This window comes from Penicillium griseofulvum, assembly GCF_001561935.1.
Source record: "Penicillium griseofulvum strain PG3 chromosome Unknown contig_80, whole genome shotgun sequence".
Classification (NCBI taxonomy): Eukaryota; Fungi; Ascomycota; class Eurotiomycetes; order Eurotiales; family Aspergillaceae; genus Penicillium; species Penicillium griseofulvum.
Genome location: NW_024467471.1, coordinates 662,303 through 687,900, shown reverse-complemented (window position 1 = coordinate 687,900; position 25,598 = coordinate 662,303). Strand labels below are relative to the sequence as shown.

Genomic DNA, 25,598 nt, shown 5'->3' with positions numbered 1-25,598 from the left:
GGCTGCTGGCGTGCGCGTTTGAAGCCAAATCTGTTGACGGATGAGGTTCCCACTCTGATTGCATCACGTGATCTATATCAGGTGGGCGGTGGAGCTTTATCGGCGTCATACCAATGTGGCCGCGTTGCTCTAGCTGAACAACAAGGACTATATTGTGACTTTTGTCCTGCTGCAGTCATGTCAGGCGCTGTGGTAAGTTTATGATGGAACTGAGCGCTTATATTGACTTCATCTGACCTCTGTTCAGGGCCGAGAGGCAGTATTTCCAACTCGCCAATCATTGGGGTTGATGAAGAACAAGCTGAAGGGAGCGGAGATTGGCCATAGTTTACTAAAGAGAAAGAGTGAAGCTCTAACAAAGTAAGATTCCTGTACCTTTGTTGCTTCTTAGAGTATACGCTAACCCTCTATCCTGTTCAACAGACGTTTCCGAGGTATGATGCGACACATTCCCGTTCCCCACCTTATCGAGGCGCTAATCATACTTCGACAGACATCACACGCCGCATCGATGAGGCGAAACAAAAGATGGGTCGGGTCATGCAGATTGCTGCTTTCTCGCTGGCCGAAGTGAGCTACGCAGTCGGCGGAGATATCGGCTATCAGATCCAGGAGTCCGCCAAGCAGGCCCGTTTCCGCGTGCGAGCCAAGCAAGAGAATGTTTCCGGTGTTCTTTTACCTACATTCGAAAGCTATACACAGGAGGGCGTCAATGACTTCGGTCTGACCGGTCTAGGAAAGGGAGGACAGCAGATCCAACGCTGCCGTGAGACATATGCACGGGCTGTGGAGACATTGGTGGAACTGGCGAGCTTACAGGTATGCATGATACCTATGCAGTGGATTGGGATATTGCTCACCAACTGTGCCAGACTGCCTTCTTGATTCTGGATGAGGTGATCAAGGTTGTCAACCGAAGAGGTAAGTCATTTACTCATGGATTGTGCTTATGGCTGGTAACTAACATGCGTGATATAGTAAATGCGATGTAAGATCAGAACTCTTGAATTCGGTCCCTGCTCGGTATACTAACATATTTTCAACAGTGAGCATGTTATCATTCCTCGAACCGAGAACACTATCAAATGTTTGTACCGCCTACTTCGAGTGTCCATTGTATATGCTAACCCTTCCGAAGACATCAACTCCGAACTCGACGAGCTCGACCGAGAGGAATTCTACCGCCTGAAGAAGGTTTCAGGCAAGAAGCAGAGAGATGTTGCTGCCGCGGATGCTGAGATCCTCGCAGCCCGGCAAAAGGCAGCAGCAGAGCAAGCAGAGCAAGCCGAAGCCCCCAAGGTACCTTCTGCTACTGCTACCTTAGTGCAAGAAGAAGAGCCGGCAGATGTTCTGGGCGAGCAGGAAGACAACGATGTCATTTTCTAGACTGCTATTTTGTTTCGTATTGATACACTTTTCTTGTTAGCACCCTCTTTTTTGGCCGTCACATTACCACTTTGTATGCTCATATTTGGTTTAGCCATGTGGCTCGTTTCATCTACTTCGGGAAATATTGAACTTCATGTAATACGCAATCTTGATGCATTGCGACAGTCATAGAACGGTGATAAAGCTCTCCGTATTGCTAACACAAATGTACTTGAGATAAGACCATCCGAAACGCCAGAAAGAACGAGAACCGGGATATTTTGTAGGATGCAATGAACCACCCACGACTACTGTCGCTGGTAAGTAACGCGGATCGCCTTGCCCTGGTCGCCCATGGGCATGCCCGAGGTAGCCTCCTTTGCGCTGATAGCTCCAGCTTCAGTCTCGTACTCCACGAATGCAATTCCCTTACGCCCTGGTACCAACCTGACTTCCTGGAATCCCTCAAACCGGCCAAAGGTAGCAGACAGATCTTCTTGGGTCGCATCCTCGGGGAGGTCCCGCAAGAACAGAATCTTATTGGGTGGTAGATACTCGTCCGGAATGACAGCGGTCGTAGGAGCGGCAGTGGGCTTGAGACCAGCACCCTTGGTGGTCTTGGCTGGGCGTGCGGCATCGACGGGTGCGGCAGGACGCTTGAGTTTCTTCTGTGCTTCGAGGGCCTCGTGGGCTTGCTTGCGCTCTGTAAAACAACCATTGTTAGCATAAATTAAGTCTTTGCATATAGCGTGCCAGTATCTGTTCAGCGTACCTTTCTCAGCTAGGCGTCTCCGCTTGTGAGCTTCAAACTCGTCACTGCCGCCCTCCCGCTTGACTGTTGCATCACTGCGTGTCTTAGCGTAATCCAACACCATAGGCTTCTCAAAGAGCTCGAAGCCATTGATATCCTCAATAGCGCGGGTAGCAGAGTCGACGTTGTCAAAGACGATAAAGGCTTGGCCTTTAGCTTTGAGGTTGGTCTTTGCGACGACCTCTAGGATAGTGCCATATTCGGAGAAGATCTCCTCCAGGGCCTGCTTCAACTGGTCAATCTTGATTCGTTCGTTTAAATTCTTAACCTAATCAGTGCAAAGGAATTCGTCAGTACGGTAATGCGGGAGCGGAGTGGTGTTATGATAGAGGGGGAGGGACAAGCGTACATAAACTCTGTAAGGACTTGTTAGCATGTTGATCAATTATTCAGATATAGTTTGTACTCACGTCGCATTTGGAGGAATGCCAGCTGCGGAGACGGCTGCCATGTTTGCGACTGTTGGAGCTCTAGAGACCGGGCGAGCTCGAGCTTCTGGATGATTGTGGAGCTCTAGAGATCGGACGAGGTCGAGCTTCTGGATGACTGGAGGCGGAGGAAAGAGGAAATGAAATTGGGGATAGTTTTGAGCTATAATGCCTAATAATGTGCCATATTACATGAACTAGCATCATTGGTCTAGTGGTAGAATTCGTCGTTGCCATCGACGAGGCCCGTGTTCGATTCACGGATGATGCACTTCTTTTTTTTATTTTTTTATTTTTTATATCTTTTTTCATTTTCTTCTCTTCCTTGATTTTTTTTTTATAAATATTCCTAATCGAGTTAAAATTACTCTATAACATAATTATTATGATTCCACTCTAATTTATTCAAATTTTGACAGGTATACTCCGTACGGAGTATCTTTAATTACCTATGTAGATCCCCCGGCCCGTTCTGAAACCTCGGGAAGTGACTGAGTGCACATGGGCCGAATGGAGGGTTTAGAAGACTTGCACGGGTAAGATAAGAAATTCTTGGCGGGTGCCTTACTCACACCCTACATATGAGACCTACATGAGACCTCAAACACCCCCTTGTCAAAAGTTCTGCAGAGTTGTACCTCTTAAATCCCTCAATATGTCTATGTATTCCCCTAGAAGCTAGCTGCCCACCTGGGCATCCCCAACAAAATGCATCTCACAACACTACTATCTCTCGCCGCTCTCACGAGTATAAGCACAGCCAACACACCAGGCTGCGGCAAAGACATACCTGCCAAGTTCCCAGAAGCAGGATCAAGCGAGAGCCTTACCCTCCCAAACTCAGACCGGCGATACAGATTGTACATCCCGGCCAACTATGACAAGAACAAGCCAACACCGGTATACTTCTCCTTCCATGGAGCGTCGCGCAACATGCTAGATCAAGAGCAACTATCCCAATTCTCAAACCCCGAATTCAACCCCGACGGAATTGCCGTCTACCCAGACAGCAAAAATGGGTTCTGGCTGTCCAACCCGTATGCAAAGACGTCGCGTCCCAACGATCTAGACTTCACCAATGATCTGCTCACGCACGTGGAAGAGTCCCTCTGCGTCGACACAAGCAAAGTGTACGCGACAGGAAAGTCGAATGGCGGTGGTTTCACTGGCGTCATTGCCTGTAACGCGACTGTTGGAAGCCGGTTTGCGGCCTTTGCGGCTGTCAGCGGCGCCTGGTATAATACAGACGATATTCCGGGTGTGGGGCCGTGTGCCCCCGCTAAGCGGGACGGGGGATATCCTTTCTTGGAGATCCATGGCACTGTGGATACGACGGCGCCTATCGATGGTGACGATGAGGATATTCCCAAGCTGGCTGTCATTGATGTTCTTCAGGGTTGGGCGGCTCGAAATGGATGCGGGGACCATGCCAAGTGGACTACGAATGAGACTATCTTCGAAAAGCCGCCTGTGAATCATGCTTCTTGGGACTGTGACGGGAAGAAAGGTATTGTTCAGCATTATCGCGAGGCTAAAAATGGCCATTGCTGGCCAAGCACCGTTGGCAATGATGACTATGACCGACTTGCCGCACAGTGTCCCTTGGGCAAGTCGGAGTTCAATGCTACTCAGTACATCTTTGACTTCTTCAAGGGGGATCACTCGGACATGCCTAGCACAACAAGTACTGGCGCACCAGGTCCCACTAGTACTAATGGCACATTCCATGGGAACCACAGCCCAAAGATTTTACACCCCATGTCCATCCATGCTTTGTATCTTATCTTTGCAGCTGTTCTTATCAATTCGATGCATCTGTAAGTCCTATGGAATTTCCATAGGACTACTGTCTAGCCTTCCAGAGACAAAGTGACTTTCAAATTATCCACCTGGGGCTTCAGCTGTTTAGGCGGAGCAGACCAGTCTTCGTACTTGACAATCTCAGAGTCTGTCACAACGAACAGGTATTCTGCAGCACTTGATCGGACCTAAGAAAAACTGTCAGTGACGTAAATCGAATGGATTTGAGGTCGGACCTACCCTTGGGAAAGGATGCAAAAGCAGTCCGGTTATCTTCTTCAGAACACCGTCTCGTAGCGAGTTAACCCTTGATAATGCAGCATACACTTTGACTGCAGCTTCCAATCGAGCTATATTTGCCGATCTGAAATGAGCTTTCTGGACTAGCGTGAACAGCTTTCGGAAACTAGAGAGAAGAAATACGTTAGTGGATGATCAAGGTATATAAGTAACAGAAGACGAGTTCACAAACCTTGGATCCGAGGCTTCCGGGATAGTAGGAATATAACTGTCAATTAAAAATGCAACAAACTCGACAGCAGGAATGGCAAAACGGTCATCTTGAAGGTTGTCACCCAGTATCGTAGAAAGATCCTGCAAGAAGACCATCAATATCTCCTGGCGTCGGGCCTGGGTCTGGGAATTGAGGAACTGAGTCAGAGCCGAGCGAGATGCTCGGACGAGACCTTCTGCTCCTGAGATAGCAGAGGTGGCAAGTCCTTGTAACAAAGGAAGACGAAGCCAATCTATATCTTGCAGAGTAAGTAGCTGGGCGAAGTATTCTTGAGACGAAACATGACTGAAGTGCTCGAATTCTCTGTTTCTGTTAGCATCCGTCTCAAAAAGTTTGCTTTATTGGTAATTGATTACCTTTCAAGTGGAGGTAGATCACCAGCTGATTCCCAGAAGTCTTGTAAAGAAAGCCATGCTTGTAGTCTGACTTTGTCGAGCTTTTCACATGCAAGGCGGCAAAGACATCCGACCAAATTTTGAATAAGTGGTGAGCGTGATGTTGAGTCTACTTGCTTCTGAAGCAAGATGCCGACTGCTTGAATTGCCTCAACTCGAATAAGAGATCCAACGTCACCCCGTCTATCAGTGGTATAATCATTCAAGAATTCGACGAACTTGCTCGCAATTGTGTCGGTGTTAGCTAATTTGTTAGCCCATATTCTTACTAGCCAGTAAACGAGACATATTCAACATACCTATATATGGTAAGACACTGGTGGCCAAGCACTTCACAGCAGCAACCCGTTTCTCTATGAGTTCCTCCTTTCCGGTGTAACGGAGAATCTCAGTGACGATGTCTTCTTGAACATTACTTTGTGCTCTGAGTTGTTTGAACACTGTACCGAGCGCTAGAATTTGACCGCGACCTGTCGGCATTCTCCATGAAGCGCGGAGATGAGAGAACCAAGTATGAACCGTTTCTTCCTGCTTTGATGGCGATAGGAGAGGAAACAGCTGCGCCAAGGCGGTTGAAGATGTCTCAACCGAGATATCATCATTTCGAGAAACGCAGAGGGACAGAATTTGGAGTGCTCGGTTCAGAAGTGGCTCTGAAGGCTGAGCTAGGTCTATTGTGATGGTAGACCGAGAGAGCGAGGAGATTAAGCAAGATGATGCCTCTGCTGTCAACTCGGGGCGTGAAGTCTGGAAGGTCAAGTCATCATCGGTAGGGCTTGATGGAGAACCAAAAATATCCCAGATATTGGCTACTTGAGAGGAAACAGCCCTAGCTTCTGGGGTGTTCCTATTCTCTGCTGATGATTCCCACTGGGAAGTAAAAGCATCGATTGTGGCAGCAATAGACAACAGACAGCCATGTCGTGATTCCACATCATTCCGAGATATGCTAGAGAACTTTTGCAGCAATTTATCCAGGACCAGATTCATGGTTTTGAATACCTCCTGTGTACTCAAAGTTCCAATAGACTTAGCAGCATGTCGTCTGGACTCGGCATCTGGAGAACCAATACCTCTCCAACCCATCAAGGCGTCCAGAAGTGGACTCCAATAAATTTGATCCAGAGATGCCGTTGCTTTGGCTACTTCAATAAGTGCGCGAGAACGTCGTGCAACGGCATGGTAATCCACAACCTGCACAAGGGGAATGCCCTGCGCGATGGTATTGGGGTGACGACCAATCAACTCCTGTAGCGCAGCAGACGACCCGCGTCGGATGTTCCCAGATGGATCGATACAGGCAGCACAGATGAGTTCCACAGCCAGCTTCTGCGGGACATCGACCTCTCTCTGGCCAGATTGTGATGCCACTACCTGGGGTTGCAGCGCCATGAGTTCTCGTGTTGTATACTTTCGAGACATGGCCCAAATACCGAAACATGCTGCATCTCGTACACCGGTTCCCACAGAGCCACCAGTGGAAGACCTTTGCTCGAAACCCAACCCAGATACAAGTGATTGAAGGATCTCTGGGAGTTGGTGAATAGGAGGTGCCCGGCGGAAAAGTAAATGTGACAGTGTCAGTATTAATCCTTGCCATCGCTGGGCATCGACTGCACTGAGATTACGTTTAAGAGTGTGTGTGCCAATCTGCTTCGCTTCTGATGAAGTCATGACGGTGCCATCTTCTTTTTCAAAGAGAATGTTCTCTCCCAGCGCGTCAATGACCGCTTCGATGACCTCAGCCGCCATCTCTGAGTCCAATTTCAATGTGATGATGCTGAGTGCTTTACTCGCGGCAAATCGCACGGGTGTATCTTTGTCGGCCAACGAGACCAAGAAATGATCGATTGCATCTTCCAGAATTGTCGATAGCTGATCATCCGTGATGCGGCCATCACCTCGCTCATTCAAAGGTAAGGCCATGACTGTGATATTGCGAAGGATCTTGACGACAATCTTTCTGGCCAATGCCGAAGATTGGATTGTCACAGATACTGAGGACTTCCCTTGAAATACACCGAGAGTCTGCTGGAAGACATAATTGATCAGGGGAGCAAAGTCCTCTACCTGGCCCGATGCGCTCAAGCGAGCAATGAATGTGAGGACACCAATACAAGAATAGACAGATGGCGAGTCGTCATTATCTGTCGGGTGGATTATAGAAAATGCCCACTTGGTCAGACCTGTAAGCATGCCGAGAGCTTGCATATCTCCACGCAAAGCTAATCGTGCCAAAAGCGCTGTCGCTGCCTCGCGTTCTTTGCCCGACGCACCGATATAATGCAATGACAAGGAAAGAACCGACCTCGCCACCATAGGAGTCTCAGACGGTAGCCAATTCAACTGTTGCAGGTTGTCATAGGGTACCGGAATGTTATCATCAGATAAAGAAGACAAGTCAAAAGGAGCAAGCAGAAGATGTGAAAGCCAAACCAGCATCACATAGCGTTCTTCCCAAATGAGGCGCTGAGGTACAGATTCAACAAGTTCTTCAGAATTAGATGGCCGGACTGCATCCCATTCGATAAATGCCCGAATCATGGAATCAAGATATTTTGGCTCATTGTTTAAGAACCTGGTAATCACCTTGACGCCACGGACTTTGCAGAAAGTGTAAAGTAACCTGCAGATTGCTCTTGGTAGGGGATACTGATTTCCAGCCTGGGATGACTTCGCGGAAACAGAGCCATACTGGGTGCGGTGCTTGATCAGATATGCTAGAAAAGCGTCTACTAATGGAGGCAGCAACGTCTGCAAATGTGGATCCAAGAGTTGAGGCCACTCTTGAAAGGGTTCAAGCTGCAGATATTGTCAGTAAATAAGAACATAAAGATAATCAAAAGAGAACTATGCGGTCTTACAAGGCTGACAAGCGTCTCTGTTTTGGTGACCTGCGCCCATTTACGTGGGGTGCGGAGGGAAGTCCCAGTTTGGGCTCTCCACAATAGCGAGGGTAGCTTTGCCGAAAACTCAGACACCAAATCTCCAGAGGCTCGCTGAAGCTTTACGTCTCGATCCTCGGCGGCATCCATGGTGGAATGCTGGGTGATGTGCGTCTTGAAGATTGCGGTGTTGGGAATAGCGTCAACAGCGGGACCGGTCATGTGACGCCTAAGTATATAAAAGAAATATTTACGATTCCCTTCATACGAGTTCTGTAAATTTACAAGCAAGAAAGAGAAAGGTATGTATTCTATATTCGTGCATGATATGATATATTTCATAGCTTTTGAAGTTATCCCCGTCGATGGCTCAACCTTTGAAAGCTGCTGATCACATCCGCTCTACCGCTTCACGGGACACCTTGGCCCAGTCCACCATTTTCCAAAAATAAAAGCCCTCGATCGACACAATAATTGACTGGCCGATAAGGATTCCACACCATAGTCCGAAAACACTCCAATCCAAGCCAAATGCGAAAGCAATGCCCAAGGGTAATCCCACGAGGTAATAGATCGAGAGCTGAACATAGCTACCAAGATCCGGTCGTCCCACAGCACGCAGCAAGCTATTGAGGGAAGTGGCCACTGCGTCTGGGATCTGAAGGACAGCACCCAATGGCAGCAAGAAGAAGATCAAATGCCAGACCTCGCCGATATCACTAAACAAGCCAGGAATGACTCCCCGAAGAGCAAGAATCACAAGCATATTTGTGATACCAGCACCGAATGAAGCAAGAACCATAACCTTGGCTGCTGTTGCGGCACGCTGGAGGAAGCCAGCTCCGATCAGATAGGCAATGTGAGTGCCACCAGCAACAGCGATGGAAAACGAAATTTGGAATGCAAAGTCCGAAAGTGTCGAGATAGCGGCCTGGGCTGCGAGCTCGGTCGCGCCTAGACGAGACGAAATGAGAGTCATGAGTTCCCATGCGAGGACCTCGGCTTCAATCATTAGCCAGCTCGGAATGGCAAGCTGCAACATTGGACCCCAGCCGCGCCACATCTCGACAGAAACGGGGTGCCAGCATTCAGAACCCTTGATGAAAATGACGTAGATGGCCAGGAAAACTGGCAAAAGACTATTTGACATCGCAACGGCGATAGGCGCACCGATGAAGCCCCATTGCAGTTTCTGGAAAAGAAGGTATATCAGTGAATGGCTCAGGGGGGATTAGGTTGTATAACATACCCAAACAAATAACCAGCCCATGAAAATATTCAAAGTAGAACATATCAACAGGACTACCAGACTAGCACTGAACAATCCCTGTGCCTGGAAAAACCGCTTTCCAGACTCAAAACAAGCATAACCTGGAGCGCCCGCAATGGCAATTTTCAGATACAGACCCGCGAGAAGGGCCGTCTCGTGAGATTCAGACGGTAGAATGAGGAGAAATATTCGATCCGTATTCCACCATATTGCTCCAATTGGGATCGTGAGGACGAGCATGAAAAGTGTCAGTCTTTGAACGTGAAGCCCGACCAAGGTCGGATTCCCTGAACCATATGCTTGAGGACATAAAGTATCCAAGCATGTTGCTAATCCTTGGAAGACGAAATACCCAGTGATCTGGGCAGTCATGTTGGCCAAGCTCACTGCCCCGATTTCTCGCTTCCCCAGATGGCCCACCATGAAGATGCTAGAACCGGTCAATGCATGTTGAAGTAGGAGCGATATCATGAGAGGGGCTGAGTATCGCGAAATAAATGCTAATTCTCTTCGCCATCCTGACTTTTTGGAACTGTTCGCTGCTTCTGGGTCGATGTCGCGCAGCAAAGGTGAGGATTCTGTGGCTCCATGTTCGGAGATCATCGTGTAAAAATTTTTTGGGGACGGTTAGGAGCTCTCCAGATTCCCAACAACACACCAGTTGACTGTATTCTTTAAATTGAGTTCATTGAAATACAACAGGGATGTTTCAAAGATTTCAAAAAGCAGAGGGGGAGAACAAGCATTCAGTAAAAGTGGAGATCTGACAATCACATCAATCCTTGCATTGGTCGCGACAATTTCATTAGAGCATTTATATTGCGTGGACCTATTATCGAAATTTCTACGTATAGGAAGTTATAGTATGTCGATTATGAAGTATACTGCTTGTATATGGCCAAAATTCATACGCTAAATTGCTATCAAACTAGCCAAAAATTACTTATATATATCGTGCTAAAGACATGCATATCAACATTGGGATGATTACGAGCGTATCACGTTTGAAGAAATGGAACTTAGGCTCTCGATTTGGGGTGACTGGAGGAATAACCCCTTGGGGATATTGCTTTCCTCCGTTTATTTAATATGTAGATTCCTTGAGTTCTTGTTGTGACATGTATAAAAGTTAGCGCAAAGCATCTCCAAGATCTCGGGGTAACACCCTGTGGTGAAAATTAACGATCAAGATCCAGGGAATCCACAGCAGAGTCATCAGAAGTCGAGGCCACAAACTTGTCACCGTAAGCCTTTGCGAGCTTGCTCACGGTCCTTCTAATGTGCATAACGATGATCGCAACAGCTAGGGTGTTCCAGACATCATTATCAAAATCCGCAAGATCGAAATGACCAAGGAACTTGAGTCCTTGTGTTAACGTTTGCGGATTGGGATTGGTGTCCAGGGAGATGACAGAAAGAACAGGTCCACAGAGAACGAGCCCGATCAGTGCAGGCCAAGCTTCTTCACCATCGGGTGCAGTGAGTTGGCTCTGCCAGCTATCTGACAGCTTCGTTAATGTTGTGGCAACTTTGTCAAATGCTTCTTTTGACATTTCGTCCTCACGTTTGCAATATATGACATGCACGGGGGTTGTGTCCGGCTTGATTCTGACGCCAGCATCGCTCAATGCCCAGCGCAGGTATTTCTCTGTTGACTTCTTGATATAGATTCCAGGATCTATATCAAGGATATTGCAGTAGTCCCTCACGTTGCCACATATCTTTAAAAGTTCTTGAAAGGCACGAATCGCGTAAAATTCCGAGCACTTATCGTTTCCAAGGACGAAATTAAATTCGTTACGTTTAGCTTCGTCCTCTACCCCAGAAAAGAACAACGACTCAGGAAGGGTAGAGAAATCTTTCTCCCAGTGTCTATGGATGGTTGGCATGCAGCCACGAGTTAGGAGTTGATGGGCAGTCCGCTGCTCGTCTGGTGATAGGTCATGGCCTTGAGGTAGTTCCACCGCGTCAAGTAGGCGCTTTGCCCGTTCTCGTGTCAGCCTATTGTTTAAAAGCTCCTCGCGCTCTCCTGTCGGAATGAAGTACTCTTCGTCGCTCTCGTTGTCGAGGTCACTTGGTTCAGACATTGACCTATCCGAGTCTGATTTCCTCCTCTTCCTGGCCTTCTTGGCTTTGGGCTTAACCGAACGGCTTTTCTTGGCCGAGAGAGGCAAGGAAGCCCTCTTCGCTCGCTGCGCGCATGGGGAGGTAGGAGAGTCGCTGATATCGCTGTCATCGCTTGAATTAGGAATTTTGTACTCGGGCGAGGTGGGAGGATCTGAATCCCATTTCTCGTCCTCACTGACGGTATCCTCGGGCTCGCATTTTGTCGTAGGGCCTTCCGGCTCGACCTTAACCCGCTTAGCCAGGTGCTCAGGCTCTGTGTCATCGGCGGGGAAGGCTCGTTTTGGGACCAAGGTCGCCTGGTATGGAAGTCAGTAAGATGCAAGTAGGGACTGTAACTAAGGTCAAAGTGATATAACCAGCCATGATGAAGACAAACTTACCATCGCACCCTGTTCAATCTGGGAAATTGTGTCAGATATAGTGTACAGTGTTGAGGAGCTTGTCAGCTCGGTGGGATGGTCGAGGATTGTAGCTGCAACCGCCGGTTGTGGCAGGACCGTGGCAGGAGAGGTAGGAGGTAGCTTGATGATAGTGTTTGGTTCGTAGTGAGGAATGTAGTAAGATGCGCAAAAAGTCCACTTGGTCTTTTCCTCACATGGAAAGCCTTGAATCTCGAGGTCGTTATCCCCAGTTGCGTTAAACCAAGACTGAGGTGATCTCGATTCCGAACTTTCGGAAAGGTTGACGTGGAAGTTGATATTATGGACTTGAAAATGCACCCTGTTGATGGGTGTCCCATCAACAGGGTAGGCCAGGTTCTTGAGCTATCTCTTGATGGGACGGAAGCTGGCGGTTGGCTCACCTTTGGAGTGGACTGGGTTGTGTGTTCTTTGTTGCCCGAGGGCGAGGATTCTTTGTTTCCCGAGGGCAGGTTCTCTTTGTTGCCTAAAGGCACGGTCTCGGCAGATTTAATCAAGGCTTGAAATCCTCGACGAAATAGAGATTTGATTTTTGGCAGCATCTTTGAAATATGCCTCGGTAGCTTGATCTATTTCAGGAACAAAGAAAAGAGGCTGGACAGAGTTAAGAAAGTGATGAACTTGAAAAAAAAAAGAGAAGACGAAAATAAAAGAAACGTGTCGATGCTTTCCAAATTGCAAAGCACATGATGGTTGGCTTCCTATTTAGGAACGACGTAAGGGAACCCGTTTGATACTACAGTGCCCAACTACAAAATAGACAGATGGGATCAGTTCGTATTTGTATCTTCTCTCCCACGAACTAGAACATAATAACGGACATAATGCGCACAAATCCCTGAAGGGACCTACGCTATCTTCATAGATCTTCAGACTTCGTCATTTCTCATCAAACCCTCTTAACACGCAATTCCCATATAGGAACCCGTCCCCTCTCATTTTTTTGGACATCAAATGCCCGACATAGAATAGAGTCATAAACCCGACCAGTCGGAAGGAAAAACTTGGACAAAAAAAAAGAACTCGGAAGGGGAAAAAATAGAGCAAGCAATTTAGATAAGCACACAAAGAAATCGAGAAAGCAAAAGCAAACGGGAGGTTTCATTCACCATGGTATCCGGCGAAGCATGTCAGTGAGGTCCGGTCCACACCGGCACTTAAAACGAAACTGCGATTGGGTATGTTGAAGCAATTTGAAGAGCATGAGGTGCTGGGGCGGGAGACCCGCGGCGCGCTGAAGAAACCGGACGTATCGGCATTAAACCCCCTGTGAACTGAATTGACACCCTCGTCAACAACTCGTGACTGGTGTCCAAGCAAGCAATAAGTGTCCCGATCATAGTGGAATCAAGCGAAATCGGCGGTATAAGAGAATCCACGGAATTCTTCCTGCATGGCTTGCGAAAGCACTAAAGGGGATTGGTTAGTGACAGTTCATCTTCCAGCACAAAAAAAAAGCTAAAAAGATCTTACCAGATTGTACAGGCGTCAGGACTGGAGTCACACTGGTGAACTCCTGGTCGAAGTTGCTTGTATCCGTAGGACTGCTGATTGTGGGGATGAATGGCGGGGGGACCCGCTTGTGATAGATGTCATCCCAGTTGATGTTGCGGAAGAAGGCATGAGACATCACTTCTTGGGCATCGGTGGGACCAGAGCCCAGACGCAACTCGGGCTCACGAGTCAACAGCTTCTGGAGAATCGACACGGAGTCACGAGGCATGTGAATAGGGTAGAGAGGCTCATCGGCAAGAATGGCATCGTAGATTTCATCCTCATCTTCACCACGGAATGGAGACTGTTGCAAAAGCATTTGGTAGATGAGAACACCGAAAGCCCACCAATCCACAGCCCGTCCATACTTCTTGTCAAGCAAAATCTATAAGAAAGTCAACTCATCCGTACTTCAATAAAGTACAATCAAACTTGATCCCACTTACTTCTGGGCCCATGAATTCAGGAGTACCGCAGAACGTGCTAGTTGTGCCACCATACCACATGTTCTCCTTGCAAAGACCATAATCAGCAATTTTGATGTGACCATCCAGGGTCAGCAAAATGTTATCGAGCTTCAAGTCACGGTAGATGACACCGTTCTCGTGGAAGTATTTGAGTGCCAAGCAGACCTCGGCGGCGTAGAATCTAAAACATGTGAGCATTTTCAACCCCCTAACCCGTCAAAGACTAAGCATAGGACTTACTGTGCCCTCTTCAGGCCGAATTGGCCACGCTGAATGTGCAGCATGAGATCACCGCCACTGATGTACTCCATGACGAAATAGACACGAGTTTCGGTTTGGAAACATGCGTGCAAGTTGAGAAGGAATGGGTGACGTTCCTTGTTTGCGATGAGGAAAACACGCTTTTCGGACTTGGTGCTTTCCACTTCATCGTTCTCGATAATGAATTCCTTCTTCAACACCTTGATGGCATACAACTTGCGGGAACTCTTTGTTTCAGCCAACATAACCTTTCCGAAATTACCTTTTCCAAGAACAGCAAGGAAATTGAAGTGATCCAATCCGATGCGAGTCTTTGCTTGCCCTGCAGTGTCATCCTTGACAGGGGGTGCAACTTGCTGTTGCGGGGGCATCTGTTGTTGTACAGGTTGTGGAGGCGGTGCCATTGGATAAGGTGCGGGCTGCGCCTTCTGCATAGCCTGGGGTGGTGGCTGGTGCGGGAAATTGGCATAAGCGGATGGGTCATAATGGGCGTGTTGAGGCTGCGGAGCTGCCTGGGGTGGCGGCATAGGACGGCCCATATCGGCTAAGAATAATTAGTACCTATACTCTCTATTCAATGCATGATCTCAAATTGCATACCTGGGGCTTGCTGGGGATTACGTAGCCCGGTAGCTGCGGCGGCGGCTGCGGCGGCGGTGGCAGGTCCGGTGGGCGATTTCGGTGGCATCTGTTGGCGCTGTGCAGCCTGTGCAGCAGCTGTTGGTGACTGTGGAGTCATGAAGGAGTTAGTGGCAGCGCTTACCGCTTCTGCGGAGGGTTGTCTAGGAATGGCCCCGTAGGGTCCTTCCATCGGCTTCTGGGGGTAGGAGAGGGCAGCATTATCTTGAGCAGGCTGCGGCGGACCGCCTGCTCGAAGGGTGCGGTTGCTGAGGCCAGAACTAACAGAGGCAGACTTGTTGTGATGCTTGGTGCGAATCAATGTCTCTAGAATTTGGTTGGCGGCTTCCATCGTCATTCCACAGAAATCGGGCACAAGGTGAGTGCATTGAGCGTGACACGTAAGGCCGCATTCTATAAAGGGAGTCAGTATGGACTAGAAAAGAAGCTAGGATGTCAGTAATATGCCTACCAGAGCAGCGCTTCGCATTTTTGCGTCCAAAGGGAAGCAGATAGCCACAGTGGCAACACCAGTTCGCGGAAATGTTGGAGAAGCCTTCGAATCGGTGGGGAATGCGGTGGTTGATTTTCTCCTCGTCCGGATCGGTCTCATAGTTGGCTTTGCTGATACACTTGGTGACAACCTTGGGGTAACACTTGCGGTGACAGGTGTACTTGCAATCCGCACATTGCATGCCGGCAGCATACTTGAGGAATTCTCCACACAATGCACAGCGCATAATGTTGTAGAACTGCTGGGTGACAAACTTGTGGCCTTGCTTCTCATGAACCTCCTCCTTCTTTTGGCGCACAGCACCTTGACGGTTAAGACCAATGTCAAAGGGACGGCGGTCCTTCAATTGTTTGGCTATATCCAGTTAGCATACGCTCTTCTTGTTTTTGGGTTAATGCGAGTTGGGCTTACCAAAGCTCATTTGCAGCTGAACTCGGCCAACTGGTTCCAGAGCAAACCATGAATCGATCATCACAGTCGGGGGAGCATTTGAGCTCTCGCCACCGTGGTGTCCATGTCCACCATGCCCCGCGGTACCCGGGCGTCCTCCGGGGCTAGGGCCATGTGAAGAGCCCATAGGAGAACCAGCGTGGTCATGTCGAGGGGATCCGCCTTCACCCATCTTATCTGCGGATACCCAGCCCGACGCGTTGAGCTCGGTCTCAATTTTCTTGCGACGCATCTCTTCTGCGATGTCAGAGATACGCACCCAAAGCATACCGATTGGTACTGGGCGATCTCCCGACTTGTCATAAACAGTTAATTCGATCTCGTTTGCCTTATCGATATCCATGGAAAAGCCTTCGTCTAGCCATTTATCATTTCGTGTGGCCTTGGTTCTTGCTTTGATCGTGTCTTCAACCTTGACGACAATGTATGTCTCTGGTCCTCGAGAAAATCGCGAGCCGGCCGCATGGTCCACGTCCTTGACTGCATGGATTCGCATTGTCAGCAGACCCGTCAGCGGCTTGCGCATATTTGGGCTACTAAGACTCTCATCTGCACACCAGTTAGTAACCATGTAAGATTATGGTCGCAGCAAATTGTTATGATGTTCATACCGTCTGGTGCATCGGAGGACTCAATATCCACATGAAGATCCTCATATCGCTTCAGAGCCTGCTTTAGAAGCTGAATCTTTTGATTACTCTCAATACGACGACCTTCGGCATCAGCTCGACTCTTCCGGTCGCCCTCATCCTGGTACAGGCGGACCATCTTTTCGATACCGGCTTTATATTGCATTTCCACACTCAGCTTGAACTCCAATTGAGACAGCATGAGTTGAATCTTCGGCCCGAGGTACGGAGTGTCATATTTAATCAGATCTGAGACATAGCAATTTATGTTAGCATTCCAGGCGATTTAAGCTCAGCGCAGCATTTTTCGAGAGGTTTGACAGGAGCGGTATACAAGAACGTACCTAGCTTCGTGTAATTGGGCCTCGCCTTTGGGATCGGAGCGTAAGGTCGGGGATCGGCGAATGGGGCACCGGATGGCATCGAGCCGGAGCCACCTTGGGGGTAGTGACCATCGCCGTGCTCATGGTCTTTGGGCGGGGGAGCTGGGCCTCCATGCTGACCGGGTGAACCTCCTTCTTGATTCATCTGACGGATTTGCAATTCTCGCATTTTCTCCTCCAGGTAAGCGATATTTTTGCGGCCATCGCGAATGTTGGCATCGACTCTTTGTTGCACGAGGGGGTTGTCGGTCGACTGCCGCATGTTAGTGGCAGCGGTGATGAGGGCCTTCTCCCGCTCGATCTTGCGGAAGACCGAGGCGATCAACTCGTCCCCATCCATGATGGCAGGTCTGACGAGGGCAAAGAGCAAGGCTGGCTCAAAATTCAAGGGTGCGCTTGCGCCAGGTCAAGGTGGGTTGTTAGTGGGAGAGGATTCGCGGGGCTGTTGTTGACAAGGGGCGCAACGGGTGCGGGTAATGCCACTTCGGAAAATGTGAGACAGACTGCCCGCGATGATCGCCCAGTCAATTCACAGCCGAAATTGAATTGATAAAAACCTGGGGAAAAGCGGGAAAAAAACTAGAATAAACCAGAATAAAGGATCAAAGTAATTAAAAAGAAATAGAACCGAATTTAAAAGAATTATATGGGAAGAAGTCCAGGTAGTTACTGTCTGTACTACCACGCACCTCCCGATAAGGAAGTGGCGAACGTTGAATGGCCCTTATTAACAGGTTTCTAACATGTGAATATTGAATCTTCTATATATCTCTATGTTTATGTATCTAATGATACCTGCTTATATCTATGTATATCCGTTGGGCTACTACACCATATTGTATTACTCTTGGCATATTCAGTGCCATCCTATCCGAACATTTTGAGAGTTTAAGGACTTCTGTCGCGTGTACATCGACAACATCATCGTCGGCTCCAATACATTTGAGGAGCACGTCCAACATCTAGCCCTCCTACTAGAAAAGCTGGTCGACTACAATATCAAACTCGAACCCAAGAAATCATACGTCGGCTTCCCCTCCGTCACACTCCTTAGCCAGCGTCTTGACTCCCTCGGTATAACAACTCTGGACGAGAAGCTTAAGGCAGTCTTGTCCCTGGCTTTCCTGAATACGCTTAAGCAGCTAGAGACCTACCTCGGACTCACCGGATGTATCCGAAGGTATGTTCTCCATTACGCTCAGCTTGCCGCCAGGAACAACGTCCTCAAGAAGGCACCATTTAAGGGACCATTTGAGGGACCATTTGAGGGACCACAGCACAAATCACACGCTTGTAAAACAAACCTGCAGAACCCCACTGCTACCAAAATCATCAGCTTCTGACCGAGGCTTTGGGGTATATGGGACATTGGGCCTCGTTTGTACAAGACGTTATGACCAGCACAAGGGAAATACCTCTCAACTTTCATATATACTAACAGCTACCCGTGCATCTGAAGTTCACCTAGGTAGGCACTTATCCTTGTCGCCGTATCAGAGTCACTTTCATGGTAATTCGGATCCGACTTGGATAGAAGACAAAATCCAACGAACATATCTTGGAGCGACGGACCCTGACAATCATATCCGATGGGCAGTGGTAGGAGGTACGAAAGCTCGCTGGCTTTCTTAACGAATGCAGTGAAGTTATACTTAGTCAAGAAGGCGTATCTGACCCGTGCCATTCGCATTTGGGTTGCAACTTGTCCTAGAAGTAAAAAAGGTCAGCCGGGATTAAGTGACAATATATGTTGGTAGTAAGGGTATACCAATCAAATATCATCCTGTTGAGATAGGTCGATGGCAAAAAAAGGGGGAAAGGGGCTTAATATGTGCAGACGACTTTTGCATGTATAACCTGTGATATCAAATACATATGTTGAAGTAGGGGTGAGATTTGTCTATTTTCCGCTCTAGCCGCCATGTTAGAATCTCAGAGGCACATTTGTCTGAGTTTAAGGTCCCAGATCAAGGATGTATAATACCTCCCTCAAAGTCAGCATACATGTATGGTACGCTGGATTCTTGCTATCGAGAGCTGAAATCCAAAGCGAATTTACATGCAATGCAATAGACCCTCCGTCTTATTCTTCGCTAATAACAACCACATATAAGCAAGCATGGATGATAACCTAACCAATCGTTGTAATAGAGTATGCATGGCGTAATTCATCTTCCTAATCTTAGGCTGGTGTCACTGTTGGTTAATGTTGCGCAGCATTTTGAGAACCCACAAGATGGATTTCCTCGAGTGTATTAATAAATCGCGCAGATATTGTAACGAGAAGTTGGAAAGACCCATTTACTGCATGTTCGGGATGTGGTGTCTATTGGGATACGAAACACATATAATTTCCCCAGGGTGCAATCTAGCCATTTATCATACTGCGCATCCACCACCGCGGGGTTATGTGCTCTCAAAGCGGTTGACCGACCTTCGATGGATCAAATGGCACAATCCCTCTGTCGGCAAATGCATCCTTGATAACCTCGGATTTGAATGATTTCTCACGGATGGAAGGGAAGTTATGGAAGAAGACTGATTTCTCTTCATCGACATCGTCAATCATGAGGCAAAGAAGGCTCGATCTCCAATACCGCTTGTAGTCTTCGAAAGGTTTGCCGTCAAAAGGCTGCAAGAGATGTCCTATATTGGGCGGAAAGCTAAAGGGAATGATCTTGTGTTCCTCGCAAAATTGGAGGAAATTGAAACTCAAATATTGAGGTTGACCCCTGAAGAGCAGGAGCCGAGGCTGACCATCTGCGCGATCTTCGGTCTGGCGATGGAAAGACTCAATCCACTCGCATGCAGCCTTCTCATCCACCCGGCCGCTCGGATTCATCATGAACATAGCGTTCTCGGCAGTTCCGTCATAGGTTAACCACTCATCGAAATAGTGGTCGCCTTGAATAACGGCAAATGGATCGGCTGCCCACCCATCGGCGGCAATACATTCGATCGTGGTTATCCATTCACAGTAGGTTCTATTTAGAGGGGGGAGAGGCGAGTCCCTACGGGTAACGACCAGTCGAGGTTTCTTTCCGAGGCCGATTTGGAATATAGTGTCGTCAAAATTGTAAATATTTTCCGGGGAAACCCCAGCAATCAAAGCCTCCAGACGTCTATACCATTGCTCCAATGTCTCCTGGTCTTCAGCATCGATATGCTTTTTCTTGACGGATCGTACTTTGGATGGCTTTAGGTCATCTGGTAGGCGTTTGATGAAGCGATCAACCCATGCCTTGCTGATAGTGCAGTCGGTCCCGTCGCGGTTTAGAATCTGAGTCGCACTTGTCGTGATAAGGGGTCCCATAGGAAGTGCGAATAGCTCCTTCACCTGCCGAATCCACTGCACTAAGACGTTCTCTTGTACGTCGTTAAGTGTCTTGGGAGCTACGCGAGCTACACCAGCTGAATTCTCTGAGCGAGGTGGAGGTGGAGGCATTTTCGCTAGTTCTTGCACTTGATCAATACGCACGGCAATCTGTCGTTCCAATTCGACAATCTCTTGTTCCAATCTGGCGATTTGCGGCCCATTCAACCGGTGGGCAGCCACGGAGGTCTTGTAGACGCGTCCATTTGAATTGAGATCCCTGGGCATGGTTATTGTACAATACCAAGATGCTTATGAATATGATAAACAAGCCCTGGAGTGTTTATCGACGCGATCTCCCAAGGGCGGTGTGATTGGACTGTTTGGACGTGTAGAAAGCCCTGGGGTTAAATGCGGGAAGGGGAACCTTGGAATCTCCGATAAGATCAAATTATTTCCAGAGAATTTCCTTCCCCTCCAACCCTTGTACTTTCGCTTGTGATCTCTGCATTTTATAATATCTATCATTTTAAACTGAATATTCAAAAATGGGTCCACCTCGCCGAAAGATGCTGGCTACAGCAGAGGGAACCTTGACCCCTCCAGACGAGCTATCTGACACTCAGCAGATCGTGAAAGCAATCAAAGCCACCGGAAACAACATCTACTTGATCGAACAGGCAGACAAGAAGCAGATGCTGGTCGAATTGCCTGCGCGTTTCCGTTCGGCCATCTGGATCAAGCGCAGCTCGTACGTCGTGGTCGACACCAAGGGTCAGGAGGAGCGGGACAATAAAATTGGAGGGGAAATTGTCAACATCGTCAGGGACGAAAAGGCGTGGAGAAAGGCTCCCTTTTGGTATGTGTTATTGATTAAGATTAGTGACTCATTCGCTAATTGGCATTGCTTTCCCACAGGCCTAAGGAATTCGTGAAACAGCAGGTTGTAATGGCGTCCGACTCTGACGACGAGGAAGAGTCGCGTGTGGGCCAAATGCCTTCTTCGGACGAGTCAGAGTGAATGATCGCCGTTCAAGGGCGAGCGTTTGTTTAATGGCAGCCGCTACGGTACACAGGGATTTTGGGCTATCAACGATGATTCTCGAAATATGCAGCCCTCATGGGATTGGGGCTGGGAATGTCTTTCATTTTTGGACAATCGTCTTGCCGCGACTGCTCCCCTTGTCACTCTTCTTATCTACCTCGCTCGAGCCATTGAACAACACGCCAAAGACCTGCACCGCGAGCGACAACACAACAACCGTCGAGCTTGCGTTTGTGCTAGGGAAAACATTCCAAGCCCACTCTTGCAGCGCCCATACAGCATATATAAGAACTGGGTGGATACCTGCGCGCCAGAGAAGAAAAGGGGTAGCCCACGCGAGATACGCGAAAAACTGGTAATGCAAGGACCTGGCGCATAGCAAGCCGATGGCGAGTGAGCTCAGCATCACGGTCATAGTGAAGGATTTTGAGAGCGGAACTGTCTTTTGGCGTCCCTGGAGAGTGTCCTGGAGGAAACGAACCATGTTCGACCCTGAAGGTTTTACCCAGTTTCTGAAGAAGATAGCCAACAAGGATATATGCAGCACTAGCAGACCCACAGAGAACTCCCTTGAGAGGAATGTTTCTTCCCCTACAAACCGCCAGTTCACTGTCCATTTGAACATGAATTGGCGGGATAGCTCAAATGCCCGAGCGAGGTAGCCTATACTATTAGTCTGGAGAAAGGGGACCGCAAGCAGGACCTGTAGTTTCTTGCGTTAGTTGACCCCCATAACTTCATGACCTTGCGAAGAACCCACCTGGATAAGGATAGCCATAGCTCCAAGCGTAACACTTCGCGCCAACCCCAAACTGAGAAGAGTGATGACCGCAATAGCAGGCACAAGCAGCACAAGTGTCATTTTAATCGCAACCCCGAAAGACCACACTGCAATTCCCGCCGTCCAATTGCGTCTCAGACACAGATATATAGCAAGCCACATTGCGAAAGTCGCAACGCCATCATTGAACATACGCAAGACGAATATGCTATGCAGCCGTTTGGACAGAGCAAGGAGCGGGAAAAGGTACGGAGGTGCTCCTGTTTGTCTATAGCAGGCAACTACCACAGCCAGTGTAGCCACATAGAGCACTGCGAAAAGGGCCTGTCCCAGGAGAATATCGCGACCTTCATCGGTAAGATGATAGAGAAGGGTGTAGATGTATACGTGGGCGGCGGGGTAGACGAGGGGACCGGTTGAGCCTTTGATCAGGAGGTAGTCGCGTTCGCCGGAAATATATAGAGAAATTTGCTGCATGTATGTCGTCCAGTCAATCTCAGTATCTGTGGTTGGTTGGTTAGCTGGGTCTGGCTGAGTACGCGACACCTGGACGCGGTCTTACAGGAGATCTTCCATATGATGAGGGCGCAGAGTAGCACGTCGCCTAGAATAAGTAGCGGTGTAATCCATCTTGTATGTCGCGGATTGGTGAGCAGGTCGTAGGCGAAGGTCTTGGCTGTCAATGCCATGGCGAGATACGCTCAATGGTTGACGGGGGGAATATTCGAGGTGACTGGAGCTGGCTCCGCTTAGATGTCATCGACAGTTGCGGTTCAAGGAAACACATTTTGGTCAAGGCAATTGTATGATTTTAGATTCTTTCTAATCTTAATATAATTGGTATTTGTGTTTATACATCTCACTGTACATAGAGAATACATGTAGGCCTGTCTAGCCTTGAACCTCGAACATGGTCTTCTAAACATCCACCGTCCACCCAACCCTTATTTGTCAAAATCCATGGTATCATTAAACAAGCCGAGAAAACAAAAGGCAAAAAATCGAAGGAGTCTATCGTGTAGATGTGCACGCATTATCGGTCTCCTTCAGGCAGGGTGGTTGTCTGGTGCTGGGCATTCGCTCGGAAGCCGAGCAATTCCCCTATAACACCCTTAGGTTTGGGGACAGGGCACTCCCGATTGATGTGAGAGAGCTTCTCTGCCTCCTCCTCCATTTGAAGGAATGTCGAGACCTCCTCATCCACAACGACTGGGGTGGGCTGACCCAGCTGGCTGCCCTCTGAGCCTGCCTCAGAATCCTTCCGCCGTCTGCGTCGGAAGCGTGGTACTTGTTGTCCGTCGGCTGTCATGGTCATCTCCGAATCGGCAAAGGTGCGTCGTGGGGCCGGGCAAGGGAAGACGTGCGGCATGCCGACAACTAGGAGAGATGCGAGGAGGGTGCCGGCGAATAAGCCGGTGGTTGACCGCGACCGAGGGTGTAGATGTGGTGGCATTGTGTATAAAATGAAAGAGAACGAATATTGATGTTCAATTGAGACGAGGTGGGCGTGGCCGACTGTTTCTGCAATTTTTCAGGCCATCGGAGGGCTCGGACTGGGCTGGCTGGTGTAATCGGGAAGAAATAGCAGGCAAGGAGGTCAATTGAATATTCGGCGAGGATTATTCAACTTGACAAGCTTCTGGACCCCCGACGGCAAATCTGAAGGGATAATCAAAGAAATCGTGCGGAGAGAAGACCCGTAGACGGCAGTGAAGGGCTCTGGGTGCATCTAATCTTATCTGGCTCCCGCGTGATTGGATGTTCCGCTTTCTCTCAAGTCTCTGCGTCGCGCATCATAGCTTCGCGAAGATGAGACTGTATTTTTCAAGGGAGAACTGAGCCATCTGATATCTCTTTTGGGGTTTCTAGACTTTAATACAGTCCTCCTTGCCTTCCCCCTCCCTCTTTCGACAAGATGAGTGACCTAGACCGGTATGGCACCGACCCCTCAAGTCTTTGGGCTCCCATCGTCCACCGTCAAACTAACGTTTTATATCTAATAGGGCGATCGAGCAGCTGCGGGCCTGCCGCCTGATCCCCGAGAGCCAAGTCCGCGAACTGTGCTACAAGGCGCGTGAGCTCCTGATCGAAGAAGGCAATGTCGTGTCCGTTGACGCTCCCGTAACCATCTGCGGCGACATCCACGGCCAATTCCACGATTTGATGGAACTATTCCGCGTCGGCGGCGATGTTCCCGATACCAACTACCTTTTCATGGGCGATTTCGTCGACCGTGGCTTCTACTCTCTTGAATCCTTCCTTCTCCTCCTTTGTTTGAAAGTCCGATACCCCGACCGCATCACCTTGATCCGCGGCAATCACGAATCACGCCAAATCACAACAGTATATGGGTTTTACGACGAGTGCATCCGCAAATACGGCAGCGCGAACGTATGGCGGTATTGTTGCGAAGTGTTCGACTACCTAGCCCTGGGCGCGATTGTGCTCGGCGCGAGCTCAGAGCTAGAACCAACCTCCAGTACAGCATTATCGAGCATGCCGATCGATGACAGCGAGCTGGAAACAGAAGTCCTGAATTCCAGAGGTGAGGTCACGATGAGTACCTACCGTGCACGACAGCGTTCGTCTTCCGATGCTTCCACAGATTCTAGAAATATCTCCCCACCGCGAGACATTTCCGCCGCCCCAGGCCAGGCTGCCGCACCCTCACGATCGGGTGCACCGGGGACAGGCGCAAGCGGCGATGGCAACGGTAGCTCCGTGACTAGCCGGACTGGTGCGGTGCTTTGTGTACATGGTGGTTTGTCACCGCTCATTGATTCTGTCGATAAGATTCGACTGATTGACCGTAAGCAAGAGGTGCCCCATGAAGGTGCCATGTGCGATCTACTCTGGTCAGATCCAGATGAGATCGAAGGCTGGGGGTTGAGTCCTCGTGGGGCTGGATTCCTTTTCGGCGGCGATATCGTCAAACAGTTCAACCATCTCAACGGGTTGTCTCTTGTCGCGCGTGCACATCAGCTTGTGATGGAGGGATATAAGGAGATGTTTGATGGCGGTATAGTCACTGTTTGGTCAGCTCCGAACTACTGCTACCGCTGCGGCAACGTTGCAGCTATCCTTGAGCTGGGTGAAGACGCCAGTGGCGGTGGCACTGTTGCTCGTAGTAATGGCGAATTTGGTCGGAGCAACGGCGTCGTCACAAATAATAGAGTCGTCAGTCCTGGAAGGAGATACCGTGTCTTTGAGGCTGCAGCGCAGGACACAAGGGGCATGCCTGCGAAGAAGCCTGTCGCTGATTATTTCTTGGTAAGCTCTTCTTTCTTTTTGGTAGTCTTGACTCAGATCATTTTCTAATATCCATGCCTAGTGATACCATCCCATACACACGTTTTTCTTTCTTTCTTTTTCCCTTGGAAGTAGCATTTTGCGCCTTGGTGTTGGTTTGAGTAATGATCATCTATGACAAATTTTTTGATTCTTGCACCTCTAAATGTCTTTGTCTGTAAATTGATCATAAGAGTTTGAAACATAGAACCCAAGTTTGTAGATGGCATGTCCATATGTGAACGCTGGGACAAAGAAAAAAAACCCCCCTAAAGTGGTATCAAAAATCGGATGAGATATATATGTACCCATGAGTCAAACATCACAAATTTCATGCA

The 25,598-nt window shown here is 48.8% G+C and overlaps 11 protein-coding genes across 11 annotated transcripts; 3 read left to right on the top strand and 8 right to left on the bottom strand.

Moving 5' to 3' along the window:
• Positions 1-177: 177 nt before the first annotated feature.
• PGRI_012930 (H(+)-transporting V1 sector ATPase subunit D) lies at positions 178-1,386 on the top strand (the record flags this gene model as incomplete). The annotated part of the gene is made up of 7 exons (XM_040789006.1): positions 178-192; positions 248-360; positions 424-434; positions 494-819; positions 873-921; positions 979-988; positions 1,047-1,386. The coding sequence occupies 7 exons, from the start codon at positions 178-180 to the stop codon at positions 1,384-1,386; spliced, it is 864 nt and encodes a 287-aa protein (XP_040645959.1).
• Positions 1,387-1,676: 290 nt separating this feature from the next.
• On the bottom strand, positions 1,677-2,630 carry PGRI_012920 (U1A/U2B'/SNF family RNA-binding protein; the record flags this gene model as incomplete). Its single annotated transcript, XM_040789005.1, has 4 exons — positions 1,677-2,071; positions 2,141-2,447; positions 2,529-2,535; positions 2,590-2,630. 4 exons carry the CDS (start codon positions 2,628-2,630, stop codon positions 1,677-1,679), a joined length of 750 nt encoding a protein of 249 aa, XP_040645958.1.
• Positions 2,631-3,315: 685 nt separating this feature from the next.
• Positions 3,316-4,428, top strand: PGRI_012910 (CE1 family esterase; the record flags this gene model as incomplete). The annotated part of the gene is made up of 1 exon (XM_040789004.1): positions 3,316-4,428. The coding sequence occupies one exon, from the start codon at positions 3,316-3,318 to the stop codon at positions 4,426-4,428; it is 1,113 nt and encodes a 370-aa protein (XP_040645957.1).
• A 29-nt stretch (positions 4,429-4,457) lies between these two features.
• PGRI_012900 (tubulin-specific chaperone D) lies at positions 4,458-8,423 on the bottom strand (the record flags this gene model as incomplete). Its single annotated transcript, XM_040789003.1, has 6 exons — positions 4,458-4,595; positions 4,648-4,813; positions 4,880-5,224; positions 5,278-5,560; positions 5,616-8,118; positions 8,181-8,423. The coding sequence occupies 6 exons, from the start codon at positions 8,421-8,423 to the stop codon at positions 4,458-4,460; spliced, it is 3,678 nt and encodes a 1,225-aa protein (XP_040645956.1).
• Positions 8,424-8,592: 169 nt separating this feature from the next.
• PGRI_012890 (MATE family efflux transporter) lies at positions 8,593-10,074 on the bottom strand (the record flags this gene model as incomplete). Its single annotated transcript, XM_040789002.1, has 2 exons — positions 8,593-9,393; positions 9,451-10,074. The coding sequence occupies 2 exons, from the start codon at positions 10,072-10,074 to the stop codon at positions 8,593-8,595; spliced, it is 1,425 nt and encodes a 474-aa protein (XP_040645955.1).
• Positions 10,075-10,649: 575 nt separating this feature from the next.
• PGRI_012880 (uncharacterized protein) lies at positions 10,650-12,559 on the bottom strand (the record flags this gene model as incomplete). The annotated part of the gene is made up of 3 exons (XM_040789001.1): positions 10,650-11,894; positions 11,979-12,362; positions 12,401-12,559. The coding sequence occupies 3 exons, from the start codon at positions 12,557-12,559 to the stop codon at positions 10,650-10,652; spliced, it is 1,788 nt and encodes a 595-aa protein (XP_040645954.1).
• Positions 12,560-13,364: 805 nt separating this feature from the next.
• On the bottom strand, positions 13,365-17,173 carry pkcA (protein kinase c; the record flags this gene model as incomplete). Its single annotated transcript, XM_040789000.1, has 9 exons — positions 13,365-13,426; positions 13,491-13,896; positions 13,958-14,159; positions 14,219-14,783; positions 14,840-15,271; positions 15,330-15,725; positions 15,783-16,370; positions 16,433-16,699; positions 16,795-17,173. The coding sequence occupies 9 exons, from the start codon at positions 17,171-17,173 to the stop codon at positions 13,365-13,367; spliced, it is 3,297 nt and encodes a 1,098-aa protein (XP_040645953.1).
• Positions 17,174-19,249: 2,076 nt separating this feature from the next.
• On the bottom strand, positions 19,250-20,434 carry PGRI_012860 (transposase; the record flags this gene model as incomplete). The annotated part of the gene is made up of 1 exon (XM_040788999.1): positions 19,250-20,434. The coding sequence occupies one exon, from the start codon at positions 20,432-20,434 to the stop codon at positions 19,250-19,252; it is 1,185 nt and encodes a 394-aa protein (XP_040645952.1).
• Positions 20,435-20,694: 260 nt separating this feature from the next.
• PGRI_012850 (putative eukaryotic translation initiation factor eIF1a-like protein) lies at positions 20,695-21,167 on the top strand (the record flags this gene model as incomplete). The annotated part of the gene is made up of 2 exons (XM_040788998.1): positions 20,695-21,005; positions 21,065-21,167. The coding sequence occupies 2 exons, from the start codon at positions 20,695-20,697 to the stop codon at positions 21,165-21,167; spliced, it is 414 nt and encodes a 137-aa protein (XP_040645951.1).
• Positions 21,168-21,291: 124 nt separating this feature from the next.
• alg3 (dolichyl-P-Man:Man(5)GlcNAc(2)-PP-dolichol alpha-1,3-mannosyltransferase) lies at positions 21,292-22,661 on the bottom strand (the record flags this gene model as incomplete). The annotated part of the gene is made up of 3 exons (XM_040788997.1): positions 21,292-21,894; positions 21,952-22,475; positions 22,535-22,661. 3 exons carry the CDS (start codon positions 22,659-22,661, stop codon positions 21,292-21,294), a joined length of 1,254 nt encoding a protein of 417 aa, XP_040645950.1.
• Positions 22,662-23,005: 344 nt separating this feature from the next.
• Positions 23,006-23,425, bottom strand: PGRI_012830 (uncharacterized protein; the record flags this gene model as incomplete). The annotated part of the gene is made up of 1 exon (XM_040788996.1): positions 23,006-23,425. The coding sequence occupies one exon, from the start codon at positions 23,423-23,425 to the stop codon at positions 23,006-23,008; it is 420 nt and encodes a 139-aa protein (XP_040645949.1).
• Positions 23,426-25,598: the final 2,173 nt, after the last annotated feature.